Below are 18,089 nucleotides of genomic sequence, written 5' to 3' on the forward strand. Positions count from 1 at the left end.
AACCTTGCCCCTTGTCAGCTCTACTATACACCTGGGAATTCTGATCATTCACATGAACTTCTAGGCCCATTGTCTGCCAACCCTATATATGATCTTGGATACACTCTCCATTTAGACATACCTAATTGTATAGCTTGTTCACCTATCTATGAGAAGGGGATATTTGATGAGTGAGAAGAACACAAGATTAGAAGCTCTAAAGACCTGCAGTCTCATGTTGGCTTTGCTCCTTAGTGACTGTGTGACCTCATCTGGCACATAGTCGGCAGACAGGGAATACTCGTTAATTAAATTTAGGTTTTATAATGAAAGCCAGTGGTAATTTTCTTTGTAGAAATTTCCTTTGGAAAAATCTTTTCAATGTATATCTATTCTATGAAGAAAGGGTTACTCTTGTACATTTTTAGAGAAATGAAATTTCGAGACATGCACTCTTATTTAGGAATAAGAATTCCTATAAGAATAGGAATTGCTAATGTTGATATTTCTATTCTGTGCTTTGAAGCATGCATGTGCATGTGCACATGCTCATCCTGTGAAGCAAGCAGGTTCTCTACTCTGATTTATGTCCATTCCTAATGCTGTTTCACACGTGCAGGAGCTCACAGGCAAACTGCCAGTTGAATATCCCCTGGATCCAGGGGAGGAACCACCCATTGTTCGGAGAAGAATAGGGACTGCCTTCAAACTGGATGAACAGAAAATCCTGCCCAAAGGAGAGGTGCGTCTTTCCTTTCTGTTACTGGATTATCTCACATTCTCCTTATTTTTCCCATTTGTTAGTACTTCCAGCTTTTTTATAACTTCTCCATCTCTACTGAATGCCAATGTCATTCTTTGAACCTTTTTTTTTTAATTTGCAAATATATATGTGTGTGTGTGTGTGTGTGTATGTATATGTATATATATATATATGTATATATTAAAGTGACATGGATCAATGCATTATTTTTGTGTGTGCAGTGTTTCCTCCCCCTCCCCGCTTCCCCTCTTACCCCTGGTAACCAACAAAGAAGATTCCTTCCATATTTAAACCTTTCCTTGACTTTTTACAATAATGAACTAGTACTGTATTTATCCTTCTGTGATTGACTTAGTTCACTCAGCATAATGTCCTCCAGGTTTATCCACATTATGCAGTGTTTTGCAGATTCTATGTTATTCTTTAGTATTCCATTGTGTGTAAGTACCATAGTTTGGTTATCCATTCTTCTGTTGATAAGCACCTAGGTGGTTTCCATCTTTTTGCTATTGTAAATAGTGCTGTGATGAACATGGGTGTGCATATATCTGTTTCTGTCCTGGCTCTCACTTCTTTAGGATATATACCTAGTCATGGGATTATTAGATCAAATGGTATTTCTAATTCCAACTTTTTAAGGAATCACCATACCACTTCCCACAGCGCTTTCAACTATTTCTTGAGTTAACTGATTCATCAGTATGTGTTTCCTTTTTGGTGGGATTAGTTTGCTTGCAGGGGTAAGCATTTTAATTTTGGTCGAAGTTGTTTCTCTAACCTATGTTTATGCCTATCACAAGCAACTAAGCTTGGAGAGAACATTCCAGTAACACTAATACACACTTATGTTTTTAATGGTCACCTAGCCTTTTGTTAAAGGAGCTCTGGTGGTCTAGTGCCTAAGGCATTTGACTGCTAACCAGAAGGTTGGTGTTTCAAACCCACCAACCACTCCACAGAATCCACAGAAGGAAGATGGGGTAATCTACTTTGGTAAAGATTTACTGCCTTGGAAACCCAACGGGAATGATTATGAGTCGGTATTGACTTGATAGCAGTGAGTGAGCCCTTTCTTAAAGGAGTTCTGGTGGTGCAGTGGGTAAGTGTTCAGCTGCTAATTGAAAGGTGAAATAGTTCAAACCCACTCAGCTGCACTATGGACAAAAAGACTGAAGATCTGCTCCTGTGAGGGTTACAGCCTAGGAAACCCTATGGGGCAGTTCTGTCATGTTGCATGGGGTCACTATGAGTCAGAATCAACTTGATAGCACACAACACACACACAGCCCTTTGTTACACAGAGCTAGGTATTTAAAACAAAAAAAAATCTCATCAAGTAAGTTGCGACTCATAGTGACCCTGTAGGACAGAGTAGAACTGCCTCATAGGGTTTCCAAGGCTGTAAATTTTTATGGAAGCTGACTGCCACATCTGTCTCCCATGGAGCTGTGGGTGGGTTCAAATCAATGACTTTTTAATTAGTAGCTGAGTCCATAATAAGTATTCCACAGAGCTCCTCTAGAGATAAAATGTGGAAGAAAACTATCATAGAAGGAAGACTTAGCTGTGTCCATGGGTACATGGATGCCGTTGGCTGGGGAAGAGGAGCAGAGCCTGCAATCCATAGCGTCATCTTGCTAAGATCACTGCAGAGCGAGCTGGTTGGCCTCCTGGCCTCACTGTGTTTAGAGGAGGTGCTGTAGCATTTGTCGTTTATCTTCCCCCCCCCATGGAAGTTTTTACTAATAATACTTTATTTTTTTTATTGTGCTTTAGGTGCAAATTGACAGTGCAAAATTTGTTTTACATTCAACAGTTCATGTACATTTGGTTTCACTCCCCAGTTACCATCCCCAACCCTAACCCAGTCTCCTCCTCTCCCTTCCCAGTGACCGTCCCCTATCCCTGTGCCCTTCTTAGTTATGCACTCCTGTCTATCCAGCTTTTCCTCCATGTGAATGTTGCCCCTCTGGTGCCCATGGCCAATTGCTCCAAGGGATGTATCTCTGTAGAGTAGTAGTAGTAATCTCCGTAGGTGCACTGCCCTGGGTTGAGTGCTCTGCATTAAGTCTTATTACCATTCGGCTGAGAGCCAGTCCTTGGGAGTGAGTTTTATCCCAGGCCCGAAGTGTATCCCAGCGCCACAGTCTTGGGGGTCCCACCAGACTGCATCCAACCACTAATTCTGGTCATTGTTGTGTTTTTGAATTTTCGTTCCATGTTTTTCCCCCCACTGTACCCAGGATCTCCAGTTTTGATCCCTTCCTGAGTGGTTGGCATCGGTAGCCAGGCACCATCTAGTTCTTCTGGCTCATTTATTCTCTTTGGACTGATCATGGCTGGGAGCTGGGAGCTGGGACTGGGTGTTCAGGGGAGGAGTGGGTACAAAATATAAAAACACTTGAATCTACACCTTCATAATAAGTATCCAGCCTCAGACCAAGGGAGGTTAAAGCCAGATTTACTTTTAAGCCTCAGGACCATGTCCAGGAAATGTCTTCCCAAATTCACTCTGAATAAAACTAGTTAAAATGTTGGAGGAAAAGCAGGTTAAAAGAGACAGGAGTCAAAGACAATAGAAAAAGAAATACGTATACATTTTTTTTTTAATTTTATATATTTGCTTGTTGTTGAGAACAGATACAGCAAAACACACACCAACTCTACACATGCAATTCAATGACATTGATCACATTCTGCAAGTTGTGCAACCATTTTCACCCTCTAAGTTATTCCTCCCAATTGACATAAACTCACTGCCTCCTAAGTTTCCTGTCTAATCTTTGGGATTGCTGTTGTCAGTTCGATCCTAGATAGACAGTTGTTTACAAAGCACAATGTAAAAGGCAGACATTTTTCACAAGTTAAGCTCAACTGCTGTGTGGTTTTTCAGTCTTTTAAAAAAGGAATGAGAAGGAATTAATGTTCTCATGTCAAGGGGCATCAGGTTAGTGTGAGGGTGATTGCAGAGAGGAGACCACACTCTGGGGCAAAGCAGGTAGTAGACGAATCTCCTGAGGCCAACCCAGCCATCGCAGGTCCCCAGGGACTGGTGGGCACACCCAAAAGCTTCATCCAAATTTAAAGCCACACCAGGTAGTTTTTCTCTCCTGTGAAATGAAGTTCATGCTGCTTATTTCTTTGTGTCACTAGGACGAAATGAACTCACTCACATATGGAAAACATTTAACTCAGTCTGTCCTTGTCACCTACTCTATGGTCCCTCCATATTAGTTCCGTGAAGTGGAGGCTGAATATTCAAGGGGAGGTGCAGCGTTTGGGTGGGTCCAGAATTTATCCGAGTTAGAGCGGGCGGTGAAAGAGGGTGAGATTTAGGGCATTATTTTTATGATTTATTTTACTGTTTTCCAAAGCTGAGTGATCATCAGAATTACCTAAAGAAATCCAACTCCCCCTGTTATTGGGCAGATATCTGGCAGTACCTTTTTCAAAAGCAATCTTTGTTTCCAGTGAGCAGCCCCAAGTCCACATTGTTCTTCATGCCTTCCCACTGGATCCTCTCACCAGTAACACCTTCATATGTTTCAGTAAAGGATGACTTTAGTTCCTCTCTTTTTTTACCTGCTTCTGCATGTTCTTTTTCTTCAATTAATAAAAAGTACCACCACAAAATTAGCTGGTAATCTGCAGAGTTCCTCTGGGGAAGGAAGACATCCTCCTTGGCTGTATTACATTTCTTCTGGAAATGTATTTTGCTTCCCTGTTTGTACAACAGTCAGCCATCAGGGCAGATGGCATTCAGCCTTGGGTTTGTGCGAGTGTGAGTGTAAGGGAGTGTTTGTCCTGGGCTCCCACAAACTTTGGGTCAGCGTCTTGGACCATGGCTATTGTAACAGCCCAGGAACAGCTGCTAGGTGGAGTCATAGCTCACAGAACAGCCTTTGTCCTTGGTGACTTGTTTGTTTCCGACCCCAGGCCAGAGTCCATTTTGATGTTTTCTCCCTCTGAGAGAACAAAGGCAGCCAGCATTGGAAGGAATTGGAAGGAGTTTACTTTCTCCTAAATAGTTCCATTTAAGTTTCTCCTTTACCTCTCCTTCCTGATCCTCATTTCTTTCAGGCTTAAAGTTCTCAAAAGCAAATAAAATCTAGGTAAGAATTGGGTCCTTCATGGAAACATCTAGCCTGACCAGTTGTACCAAGAGGCAAGAATGTTGTGTTCAGCTATGAAATAGGAAGGTCTGTCCATTCCCACAAACATGGCAGCGACCTGCTCCTAAATGCTTAGATCAGTTCTTGTCAGACCTTAATGTGAATAGGAAGGTTGGGCAATCTACTTCTGTAGTGATACCACCTCGGAAATCCAAGGAGGGGTTGCTATGAGTCGGATCTGAATTGATGGCAGTGAGTTTGGTTTGGAGTGAGGGCAAGATATTTGGTCTCTTCTGGTCTCACTTGTCTGTGTTTAGAAAAGCCACCAAGGCATCTGTCATGAGTTTATTAGGTCTGGAGTTGGAGCAGCTCCTGCAAGCTCCCAGGTGATTCCCATGTTACTGGTCTCTGAACTTAGAGGAACAAGATGTTAGCCCACTGCTTAGGATCTTAAACTGAAGTATTTGATCTGAGGGGTTTCACTGGAGAAGAGAGCAGTGGACAACTTGTCGGAGTTTTTGGCATTCACTAACAATCTTCATGCTCACTGTGTGTGAGCTGCCACCTCACCCCAAACCCTAACCCACCTCTCACCCCTGGCTAACAGTATCCACACACCCTGTAGAGGGAAGATACGATTGGTGGCAGGAAGGCCAGCAGCTAATGTGCTGTCTGGGCGTTTCTCCTCAGTCCACCAGGCATGTTCTGGCAGCTACAGCTTATTAATACCTGGGACTGAAACCCTCTTCTCGGTCTAATAAGGGAAAGACGAGGAGAAGGGAAAAGGAAGCACATCCAAAGAGCCCTGGTGGTATAATGACTGAACGCTCGGCTGTTAACAGAAAGGTTTGCTCCACAGGAGAAGGACCTGGTGATCTTAAAGATTACAGACGAGAAAAGCCTATGAGGCAGTTCTGCTGTGTCACATGGTGTCACTGAGAGTCAGAATTGACTCAGTGGCACACAGCAACAATAAGGGAAAACTGGCTCTACCACCATGCCTCATATGGTGTGCCCAAATCACAACCCGCACAGAGTTTTAGGTATGGGGTGGGGGCGAGAAGGACAGCTGAAGCCTGCAAAAGGAGCTTCTCAAAGATACATGGGTGTGTGGGGCTATGTCCCAGCATAAGGGGCACAAACTATATGAGCATGTAAGAAAGGCAGTGTGCTGTAGGGTAGGGGCATGCACATGCAGATGTATCCTGTCAACAAACCCAAAGAGAAGAATGACAGAAAGATAGCTCTGAAAATAATGCTGCATCCTAGGCCTGCAGGGGAAGAGAAATGACCACCAAAGGGCTATGAACTTCCAGGAAGGTTTGTCTTCACAGAATTTACTGGAGACAGTAGAAATGAAGCAAGGTGATCTAAAGAGCTGCATCATGGGAACTTTCTGCTTCTTAATTAATCCAGAAAGCCATAGGGGCCAGGCCTCTCAAAGTGGGTGGCCCGTATTATTCAGCCATAAAGAAAAGGGAAGTTCTGATACATGCCACAGCATGGATGAACCTTGAAAACGTCATGCTGAGTGAAATAAGTCAATCACCAAAGGCCAAATACTGTCTGACCCCACTTACATGAACTATCTAGAATAAGCAAAAGCATAGTGGGAGAAGTTTATTAGAGGTTACCAGGAACTAAGTGGAGGGGGCCTGAGGAGTGATTGCTTATGGGGTATTGAGTTTCTTTTGGCGGTGATGGAAAACACTGGGAAATGCGCAGTGGCAATATTGCATAACATGGTGAGTGTAATTAATGTCACTGAAAGGTACACTTAAAAATGGTTAAAATGACAAATTTTTTTGCTATATATCTTTTACCACAATAATTTAAAAAAAGGGGGGGGGGCAGGGCAGATTACAGATTAAAAGGAGAAAAAGTAGCTGTGTCCAGACCACTCAGGTTCCAGAGCTTTTATGAATGGAGGCCTTTCTGTTATGGCAGGGCAGGGTTGGTGTTAGACACAGGGAATATTGGTTTCCTAAGAAGTGAGGGCAGGGGGCAGGGGGTAGGGGGCAAGGAGGATGGGTGTCTTTCTGCTCAGCATCTTCACTGTGTATAAGCCATGGCTCTCCCTCCACAGGAAGCCGAACTGGAACGTCTGGAACGAGAGTTTGCCATTCAATCCCAGATTACAGAGGCTGCCCGCCGCCTAGCCAGTGACCCCAACGTCAGCAAAAAACTGAAGAAACAAAGGAAAACCTCTTACCTGAATGCACTGAAGAAGCTGCAGGAGATTGAAAATGCAATCAACGAGAACCGCATCAAATCTGGGAAGAAACCCACCCAGAGGGCCTCTCTGATCATAGACGGTCAGTGCTAACCCCACTCCCCACACACTAAGGCCTGAAGGAACGAGGCTCAAGGTCCTATGAGTGGTTCTAATCCAGCTCCTTGCAAACCTAAGCAAGTTAGGTAACTAACCTGTGCCTTAGTTTTTCCATCCATAAAATGAAGCTAATAAGGCCTGATACCAGATGAGAGCAATGAAGTGCCTGCAGATGCACAGATGAAAGGTATTAATACAAATCATTATCACTATTTACTGCTCCCTGGGAGAACCTGCAAGGAACTCTGTGGTGCAGTGCCTAAGGCATTTGACTGCTAACCAGAAGGTTGGCAGTTCAAATCCTCCAGCTGCTCTGTGGAAGGACAATAGGGCAATCTACTTCCATAAAGATTTACTGCCTCAGAAACCCAATAGGGGTCGCTATGAGTCAGAAACGACTCGATGGCAGTGAGTTTGGTTTGGTTTGTTTTTTGGAGAACCTACAATGACTTGCTAAAGGCTCTTAGCCCTCAGCCTGAACTGAGCCAAGTTAGCTGACCAGCCTAGCCTAGTGGGAGGGAGACCCAACTCTGTGTAAGTCTAGAAGGCAAGGTGGGATACTGTGCCCAAGCAGCAGGACCCTGTCCTCATGCAGGCTAGCACTTCCTCCAAACCTCTATCTCCTCAGTCTCACTGTGTTCCAAGGAGCCTCCTATCTCCCCCAGGTTGGAACTACCTCTGTCAAGAGCTAAGCCTTGGGAGGACCACATCACCCCACTCTGATGGTCTAGAGCCCTGAGACAGGGTCAGTCAGCAGTTAAGAGTTTGGCTGATTCTATTTGGTAAATACTGGAAGGAAATACTCCAAAATCCATCAACAAGCAGAAAGTCCTCCAAACTGTTATAATCCCTTTTTTTTTAAGTCAGCAAATTCTTTCAAATATATATATGAAGCATTCCTTCATAGTTTGATGCATGTTTTAAGCATAGTTTATACGTGTTTGAGATACTTTTGTGGTAGGAAATTAGGAGCAACCCTCTTTCTCTACCTCACCCTGGTGGTGTTGGCCACGACTGTGTAACTTTGCCCCCTCTTTCTGGCAGAGCTGCAGTCAGAGCTGCTGCCTTTCTTTGTCTTCCACCTGGTTTATTACCTCTCTCTGCCCCCTCAGAGGTACATGAGGGTTCTTGATCCTGAGGAGACATCCAGCAGGGTCACCAGAACAGAGCTGGGTCAAGCACCACAGGGATGAGCATCTGGCTGATTTGCCACGAGAGGTGCTGGTTTTTCAGGCCACCCAGTGCAGGCTCTCTCGTTAGGACTGCCAACAGAGTCCAGTTTTCAGTCAGTACCCCTATGAACTGGTGAATCGTCCCTTCCAAGCCTACCGCCATTTTTTTTAATAGCTCAAGAACATACCTTCTCTGTTTTGCTGTCTTATTGAAATAATGTTTTCATTACTTGACCTGAAAAAGTCATTAAGGTTCTCCTTGGTTTCTTAGAATAGTTTTTGCTTGTTTGTTTGCTTTCAAATTTCAAAAAATAAGAGCCTAAGCTTAGAATCAAAAGACCTGGGATCTTTTCCTAGCTTTGCCAGGAAAGCAATAATCTTGATCTAACCACACTTCCCTAGGTGTGCCTAAGTTTCCCCAGCAGTTAAAGTAAAACCAAAAATCAAATTCACTGCCGGTGAGTTGGATCCGACTCATAGTGACCCCTCCTTGGGTTTCCAAGGTGGTATCACTACAGAAGTAGATTGCCCAGTCTTCCTTCTGAGGAGTGGCTAAGTGGCTAGTGGGTTTGAACTGCCAGTCTTCTGGTTAGCAGTCAGGTGCCTTAGGCACTATGCTACCAGAGCTCTTAGCAGTTAAAGAGGGGGGATTATTTTACTGTCTGCCTCTTGGGCATGTTCTCATGGTTGATTGAATGGTGTCCATAAAAAGAAGCTTCCAAAAGATAGAGGCTGTACTTAGCATGCTAGTTTACTCTACTAATGACTTAAGTTTATTGAAAAGCCATTTAATGCCATACGAGTAAAGCAAATTTCCTACCCTAGTTTTGTATTTGTAGACTAAATAGCAGTTTACTTCCTTTGGTTTAGTTGGTACATGCCCTGAGTTCATGCTGGGACGATAATGTGGTTTAGCCAAGATGGGGCAGCCTTTATATTGGATATTCAGCCACTGCATCTCAGTGTGAAAAAGGAACACAGACACACCAGTGCTGAGGGACATTGCAATGGCGGGGGTGGAACCGATGAGCTAATGGACCCACCACAGTGACTGTCAAACGCAGCGCCCATGGTGAACATTTTGACATGTGTAGTTTCATCATAAAAAGGAAAGAAATGTTCAACAGAATTTTTATGGGTTATCTCTGATTAGAAAGAGAAGGAGATGGAATGGTGGCAAACAGTATTTTCACAGATAGGGTTTTGCCTACGAAATGTACTAACTCATGGACTTTTGCTTTTCGTCTTCACAGATGGAAATATTGCCAGTGAAGACAGCTCCCTCTCAGATGCCCTAGTTCTCGAGGATGGTAAGTTACCCATGTCCTGCACAAATACTGGGAGCACAGTGTTTAAACTGTGCTTAACCTATATGTAGCCTGGAGACAGTTGGGGGTTAATGGGAGAATCCTTGTATTCCATGTGGGGTATCTGGGTTCCGTTCACAGCCAATGCACCTTATGTGCAGTCACCACTCATCTACCACTCATCTGTCAGTGGAGGCTTGCCACCGGGCAGTATTTTGTTCCATTGTGCCTGGGGTCACCATGAATTGGGGGCCCACGCACTGACAGCTAACCCCAAAAACAGTCTGGGGACAGTCCTGTGTAAAGGCAAGAGCCAGGTCAGGATGGCAACGTGAATTCTCTGCAAGTCTCTGATTTGCAGACATGGGTCTACGCAGTGATGGTGATGGTGGCAGTGGTAACAGGACATGCTCCATGACCACCTGTTTATTAGGAGTCTGAGTCAGTGAATGGTGCTCCCCTCTTTTTAGTAGCCAAAACCATTTTCAAACTAAACAGAGGGTCTAAACACTACACATAGTTTTCTTCTAAATAATGATAAGTTTTGGAAGAAAGAGGTAGAAATTGATTTGGATTGAAACCCACCCCTGGGGATGACAGGAAGGGACAAAACAAACCCTGTCTCCATATCTGAGTCTCTGAAAACGAGAGGAGGAAATGTCCCTTTCAAAGCCTGCTCAGGCCTTGAAAACTGTCTTATTATTTCCCATTGAACTTTAAAAACCTAGCAGTTTCCAGGATATTTTCTTCTAAAATTCTTAGAAAAATAGAACTGATGCCCTTGCCCCTGCTGCTGCCACCACCCAGATATATGAAAAGAAAGAATTGGAAACACAGAACCCGCTCTAAGAATGTTCCTGTGGATATTAAACCAAAACTTGGGAGGCAGGGGCACTAATTAGTTGGAAATAGATTAAGTGGCAGTTCATTTTTTTGCCCTATAGGAAAACCTCAGGCTGGCAGTGCTAAGTGGCTATTCAGATGGAAAACATGAAAGACCTGCCCAAGTCATAGTAATGATGATAATTGCAATCATAATAATCATTGCCATTGATGTGGGGAGAGCCTGCTGGGTTATTTACCCAGTCATCTTGGCCCTGCTATTAGAAGTCAGATTGTAATATTTTTATTATCTGTTTTGTTACAAGAGTAAGGAGGGGCAGAGGAGGAGGGAAAGTACAGAGTGTGCTAAGGCTTCTAGGTTGACAGTTTGAGAATTAGGCTGTGAAGAGAATGATAGTTGGAAATGGATTTCTGGACAAGTGAGAGGTAGTTGGTTTTTTTGACATTTGGTTTTGTGTCTTTTCCCCTCCAACTCTCACGCCTTCCTTACGAGTGCACACTGAAGGTCTGCTTCCTCTCTCTTTTCATTGCTACCTCCCCTGGGTTTTCATCCCTGGATAGCTTCACTAACACCCTCCCCAGTCTGTTCCTCACCTTTCACAGGTTTTAACCTAGCCAAATGAGTATTTCTAAAACAGTCTTTTTTCTTTTCGTTTTTAATTTTTTTGTGATTTGGTTGAAAGTTTACAGAGAAAATTCGTCTTCCATACAGCAGTTCACATACAATTTGTCTCATGGCATTGACTGTCACAGTAACAGCTTCCCCCCAACTTACTCACCATAGTTACCCCTTTCCCTGTGTCCTTCCCTCTCATGCACTTCTGCCCTCCACGCTGTCTCCCTGTGCATACACAGCCCTTCTATTCTCCCATGATTGTTCTCTCCAAGGAGTTTATCTACCTAATGTTACCTAATGTTACCTAGTTACCTAATGTAAATCTTCAGCTCATATGCCTGTCTTTTGTATGCCTGGAAGCCACAGGACTGGGTTCAATTCCAGACCTGAAGGGCAGCCAGGGGCCACAGTCTCAGGGGTTCCACTAGGCTCTATCAGACCAGCAAAAAACCTTGCCCCTTTTCTTTGAGTTTTGTTTCACATTGTTCTCCCACTCTATCCACTATCCAGGATCTCCTACATAGATCTCCCTCCAAGTGGACAGTGGTAGCCAGGCACCATCTAGTTCTTCTGGTCTCATGGTCATAGTGGTAGCCAGGCACCATCTAGTTCTTCTGGTCTCATGGTCATAGAGGCTGAGGATTGCATGGTGTACCAGTTGCTTGGACTAATTGTTTCCGGTTTTCTTCATTCTTTGCTCTGGATGAGGAGAGACCCATCTATATGGCTGCTTGCAAGCTTTTAAGATCCCAATTGCTACTCATCAAAGTAGGATGTAAAACAATGTCTAAAACAGTCTTTTCAACCACATACCATGCTTAACAGTTACAAACTTTTCCCGTGACCTTCAGAGAAAATCCTAACTTCTTTAGCCTTGAATGCAGGGTCCCCTGCCAGCTAGTGGTGGTTGTTACTAAGTGCCTTCAAGTAGATTTCAACTCATAGAAACCCCTTGTGACAAACCTTGTGACAAAGTAGGGTTTCCTAGGCTGTAATCTTTACAGAGGAGCCCTGCTGGTACAGTGATTTAAGCACTCAACTGCTAACCGAAAGGTCAGTCTTTCAAAGCTACCAGCCACTCTTCAGGAGAAAGATGTGGCAGTCTGTTCCATAAAGATTACAGCCTTTGAAACCCTATGGGGCAGTTCTACCCCATCCTCTAGGGTCACTCTGAGTCACAGTTGACTCAATAGCAAACAGTAGTCTTTACAGGAACAGATCACCAGGACTTTTCTCCCAAGGAGTAACTGGGTGGCTTTGGCTTCAAACCAGAAACCTTTTAGTTAAGCCACGTGCTTAACTAGTGCAGCACCAGGGCTCCTTCTGGTAGCTAGGATGCCTTGCTTATCACACGTACAGAGTAGGTCTGCTGACCTGACCACCATTCCTCACTGTCTCCCTCTGCTCCTCACAGGCTCTGTCCTAGCTGGGCATCTCCCCACCACTCTCAAACCATGCTTCAACACCTCTATGCTTTAGCTCAGATTCCTTCCTGCCTCCCCTCTCTGCCAGTTTACTAGTTTACTTCTAACTCCCTGTAGGACCAGCCTCTTCCACATGCCTTCCTTGATCAATTGAATGTGTTTTCACCGAGAGCCCTACAGCACACTGATTTGTCAGAGTATTAGTCTCCTGAGGTCAGGAGAAATCTATTTTCTATTATAGCTAGGTGCCATTAAGGTGGGGGTGACCCTATGTACAAGAGAACAAAACACTGCCCTGGTCCTGTGCCACCCTCCTTGTTGCTATATTTAAGTCCATAGTTGCAGTCACTGTGTCAGTCCATCTCGATAAGGGTTTTCTATTTTACGAAGTGTGATGTTCTTTTCCAGAGATTGGTCCCTCCTGATAACATGTCCAAATATTAATATTTGTTATTTGCAGCCTAGTTCCTTCCCAAAGAATTTAAGGCAGTTTCAAAAATTAATATTTCACACAGGAAGATATTAAATAGACACAGTTCTTCTGGGAAACAAACAGAGTAGATATCTAGAACCATCAGCAGTTAATTAAATTACACTCAGCAGATATACTGTCACTCATTTTTCCAACAAAAATTTATTGCTCACCAACTGTGTGTTAGCTAAGCACTGAGGATATAGCAGTAAACAAAACAGACAAAAAAAATCCCTGCCTCCATGAATCCATGAAGCTTATACTCCCCCAAAGCAAATTAGACACTTGATGTCTCTTGAAGGAAAACTTACACAATATAATAGTACCTTCAGTTTGCTGTTTGGTATGCAGCAATCCTTTGATTATGATATTGATATTTAATAAAATTCAGACTTCACTCTGTCTAATCAACAGAGATAGCGCTTCTCCCATTTAATTCTACTTGAAGTTTGTGTGTGTGGTTTGGCTTGAGTTAGCCTTACTTTCCTTGGCAACTGGGGAAAGTGTGAAGAAAGTGTGGATTTGCCAGTCTGGCTTCAAGGTATCAATCTAGTGGCAGGTGTGGGGCTCTGTCTCGTGCTTGCTCAGTTCCGCTCGTCTTTTTGTCTTTATGCAGAAGACTCTCAGGTTACCAGCACAATATCCCCCTTACAGTCTCCTCACAAGGGACTCCCACCTCGGCCACCATCACACAACAGACCCCCTCCTCCCCAGTCCCTGGAGGGACTCAGGCAGATGCACTATCACCGGAATGACTATGACAAGTCACCCATAAAGCCCAAAATGTGGAGTGAATCCTCTTTGGATGAGCCTTATGAGAAGGTCAAGAAACGTTCCTCCCACAGTCATTCCAGGTGAGTGGGGGGAGGGGGGTGAGTCCAGAAAGCCAAATGAGGCCATTGTTGATGCTTTGAAAGAATCTAATGAGTGTCCTAAGTTGCCTCCACAAATTAGAAAATCCACATCAACCTCTTTCTGCTTTCCTGGGTTTGCCTTGAACACACAGCTCCCTCTGCTGCTGACCCCGGTGAGGTACAGATACATCATTCAGTCTGGATTCTGGCTCATCATCAAACTTGGCAGATGGCTTTAATGTTGTTCAATTCCACAGGAATTAATTAGGGAATCTTAGGCAGCACTATTCCAGAATGGCAAGTGAGAGTCCATTCACATGAATCCCAGAGTGGTTTGGAACACTAAACCATTATCCAGCAGAATGCTGGAGCCAAACAACTGTAATCTTAGCTGTGTCCTATCAGCTCATTACTTACTGGGCTGATATTTTAGAGGGGTTTTTTGAAGGGAAAATTAAATTCTCGGTAGGTGTTTTTGCTTCAATTGTTTTTCTCATTTCTTTTAATTATCCCCCAAAAAGCTACAAGGGAATACCTGGACAGGTAAATGTTTTTCTCTTGCAAAACAAAAACTGTACTTGAGGGCAAGACCTTCTCAGAACAGTCACACTGTGCTTGCTACAGAGAAGGATAATGAGAGTGCCCATCCCATAATGCCTTGGGTCAGGGAGAAAGGCTAAGAACCAGAGTAGAAATGTTGGTGGGGGCAGGGAGTCCTAAACAAGCTTTCTCAATAGCAAGATTTATGTCCCATGGCTAGTCAGCCACTTAAGAAAAGGTGCCGTTTTGTCTGGAAATGACCAGCATGGCTTCCTTTTGCAGTAGCCACAAGCGTTTCCCCAGCACAGGAAGCTGTGCCGAAGCAGGAGGGGGAAGCAGCTCCTTACAGAACAGCCCCATCCGAGGCCTCCCTCACTGGAACTCCCAGTCCAGCATGCCGTCTACACCAGACCTGCGGGTCCGGAGTCCCCACTATGTCCATTCCACTAGGTGAGTCTGCAGGCCTTCGGGTCCCTCCCTCCACTGTACCAGACCAGTCACAAAGTGCCCAAAGAACTAGTGGACAACAAAGCCAGGGCTGAATAAGTGAAGTAGGTTCTCCTTGAAATGAAGCAGAATAAAAGACTGAGCTAACAGCAATAAGTCCACATTTGCCAAGAGCCTCTTTATATTCCACTGATCACATCCAATGGGTAAGAGAATCCAAGGTGCCTGGAGACAGTCAGCATGGAAGAAGTTTTCCTAACCAAAGTGGAGGCACAGAAGGCTAGCAGGGCAAAAGCTCTGGAGCAGAGCCACCTCTACAGAGGCCTGAATTTAGACTCCCTTTCAGTGGCTTAAGATGTAAATTTATTAAAGAGCAAAAGAAATAGCCAAATATTAGCTTCAGTGAATCATACCTTAATTTTTTAAGAAAATGAAACCAAGGTTGTCATTTCATCTTATCAAAAATTGATGCTATAGAGACCATACCTCAAAGAACAGTCAGTATGATCTTCCTCAAGTTACAGCCCATTTTATATGGGTTAAGGTTGAGCTCTCCAGGGAATTCTCCCATTCATAATTTCATTCATTCACACGACACACATTTAGTAAGTGCTTCTGTGCACCAAGTCCTCTCAGTGCTGGGGATACAGCAGTGAACAAATCAAAAACCACAGCCCTGCTCACATCAGACTTATATTTTAGTGGGGAATCACCATAAAGAAGGAGTCTCTGGGTGGTGCAGAGTTCTTAAATGCTTGACTACTAGCCAGAAGGTTGGTGGTTCAAACCCACACAGAGCACCACAGCAGAAATCTGCTTTCAAGAGGTGATGGCCTGAAAACTCTATGTGGAGCAGTGCTGCTCTACCCACGTGGATCACCATGAGTTGAAATCAACTCGACAGCAACTAGAAACACCACCACATGTAATATTTTGGAAAAGGATAGCAAGAATGGTGGTACAACATGAAAAATGCCATCAGTGTCCCTGAGCTGTAAATGTGAAAGTTATGTTGGTGAGTGTTTCTTTCCCTACAATAAAGGTAAAAAAGCAAGCAAAAGTGGTGGTAGTAGTAGATGGTAAGGAAAATGAACAGGCTAAGGATATAGAGAATGAAGAGAGAATCTTTAAAATAGAAGGATCAGAGAAGGCTCCTACCTCTAAGTAGTTAAATTTGAGCAGAGACCTGAATGAGTTGGGATAGCAAGCTCACCAGACATGGCCAGGGGGTGGGGGGCTTCCTCTCGACGGGAACAACAAAGACAAAGTGGAAGCAGACATAACACTGGGCATGTTCTGAGAAGGGAGCAGGCCATTCTGGGTGGAAGAGTGACTGAGGAAGGGAGCATGGTGGAGGATAGGATGAGAGAGGAACTTGAGGGGCAGGTCCACATTGTAGGACCTTCATCCTACCAAAGGACAGTCAGGACTGGAACTCACCTCACCCTGTATGTACTTGGCCATTGGGGCTCTGTGAATTTCACATGTAGTCTCAGCATTCAGCAATATAGTTCGCCATGTGATACTGATGGATACTTACAGGTATAGATTCGTTATTAAAGTGAATGGTATGGTAAGTATTTGTGACATTCATTTTTAAAAAGCATTCCATCAGCCATTTTAGAGTCTTCATGGGAAATGGAAATCTATTGAAGTAGTCTTCATAATAGTCTTTGGTTGAACCATATGAAGTGCCTCTGTTGGACTTCTTGGCCTACAAAACTGGGAATTTCATATGGTTTAACATAATACTAGGAAATACTAGGATAGTGATTCTACTGGTTCTCTCTGTATCTAGAGAATAGCTTTCCACTTTAAAAAACAAAGAGTGACCCCAGATATTGCTTATTTTTTCCAGAGGAAAATATTACCAGTCCTATGCCCTCTCAGCCCTACTTCCCATCCAGAATCCAGTGGAGGCTCTGGAGTCTGCCTCCCAGCACCCACTGCTTTGTTTGTCCTCACATGGGAACAGTATGAAGCATCTGGATTCTTAGAAAGGAACTCTAGTGGTGTAGTGGTTAAGGCATTTGACTGCTAATTAAAAGGTCAGTGGTTCAAACCCACCAGCTGCTCCAGGGAAGAAAGATGAGGCAGTCTGCTTCAGGAGAAACTTAACAGCCTTGGAAACCCAACAGGGGTTCTGTCTGAGTCAGAATCCACTCAATGTCAATGAGTTTGGTTTAGATTCTTAGGGCAACTCTGCCTTAGAATCTGAAGTCCTAACTACCTACTTTCTGGAAGGTTGAGCCTGCTTTGTGTTTGCTTTTTCTGAAGTCCAGTTATTGCAGGGTCCCCTATGTTCTCTATTCCCTCACCCCTTCCCTCTGCACTTCCAGACCAACCCGACTCATCTCCCACAGGTCGGTGGACATCAGCCCCACACGACTGCACAGCCTCGCACTGCACTTTAGGCACCGGAGCTCCAGCTTAGAGTCCCAGGGCAAGCTCCTGGGCTCGGAGAACGACACCGGGAGCCCTGACTTCTACACCCCAAGGACTCGTAGCAGCAATGGCTCAGACCCCATGGACGACTGTTCCTCTTGCACCAGCCACTCCAGCTCGGAGCACTACTACCCTGCCCAGATGAACCCAAATTACTCCACTCTGGCCGAGGACTCCCCGTCCAAGGCGCGCGAGCGGCAGCGGCAGCGGCACAAGTCGGCAGGCAACCTGGTGTCATCAAACTCAGGGAGCATGCCCAACTTGGCGGCGCGCAACGGCTCTGGCCCTCACGGCGTCTACCTGCACAGCCAGAGCCAGCCGAGCTCACAGTACCGTATCAAGGAGTACCCGCTATACATCGAGGGCAGCGCCACGCCCGTGGTGGTTCGCAGCCTGGAGAACGACCAGGAGGGCCACTACAGCGTGAAAGCGCAGTTCAAAACCTCTAACTCCTACACGGCGGGCGGCATGTTCAAGGAGAGCTGGCATGGCGACGAGGGCGACACAGTGCGGCTCACGCCGTCACGCTCGCAGATCATCCGGACTCCATCACTGGGCCGCGAGGGCGCCCATGACAAGGGGAGGGCCGCTGTCTCAGACGAGCTGCGGCAGTGGTACCAGCGCTCCACGGCTTCGCACAAGGAGCACAGCCGCCTTTCTCACACCAGCTCCACCTCCTCTGACAGCGGCTCCCAGTACAGCACTTCCTCCCAGAGCACCTTTGTGGCGCACAGCAGGGTCACCAGGATGCCCCAGATGTGCAAGGCCACATCAGGTGAGATA

At 44.9% G+C, this 18,089-nt stretch overlaps 1 protein-coding gene across 1 annotated transcript in view; it reads left to right on the forward strand.

Annotated features, from left to right (window-relative positions):
* Positions 1-18,089, forward strand: part of FRMD4A (FERM domain containing 4A) — a 440,834-nt gene that overhangs the window by 392,757 nt on the left and 29,988 nt on the right. The window contains exons 15-20 of the mRNA XM_042780226.1: positions 599-721; positions 6,941-7,169; positions 9,612-9,668; positions 13,637-13,874; positions 14,697-14,864; positions 17,225-18,081. Coding sequence (XP_042636160.1) covers positions 599-721; positions 6,941-7,169; positions 9,612-9,668; positions 13,637-13,874; positions 14,697-14,864; positions 17,225-18,081 — 1,672 coding nt within the window. The remainder of the gene's footprint in view (positions 1-598; positions 722-6,940; positions 7,170-9,611; positions 9,669-13,636; positions 13,875-14,696; positions 14,865-17,224; positions 18,082-18,089) is intronic.

Source organism: Orycteropus afer, unplaced genomic scaffold, assembly GCF_000298275.1.
Source record: "Orycteropus afer afer isolate SDZICR_OR568_19922 unplaced genomic scaffold, OryAfe1.0 scaffold00028, whole genome shotgun sequence".
NCBI lineage: Eukaryota > Metazoa > Chordata > Mammalia > Tubulidentata > Orycteropodidae > Orycteropus > Orycteropus afer.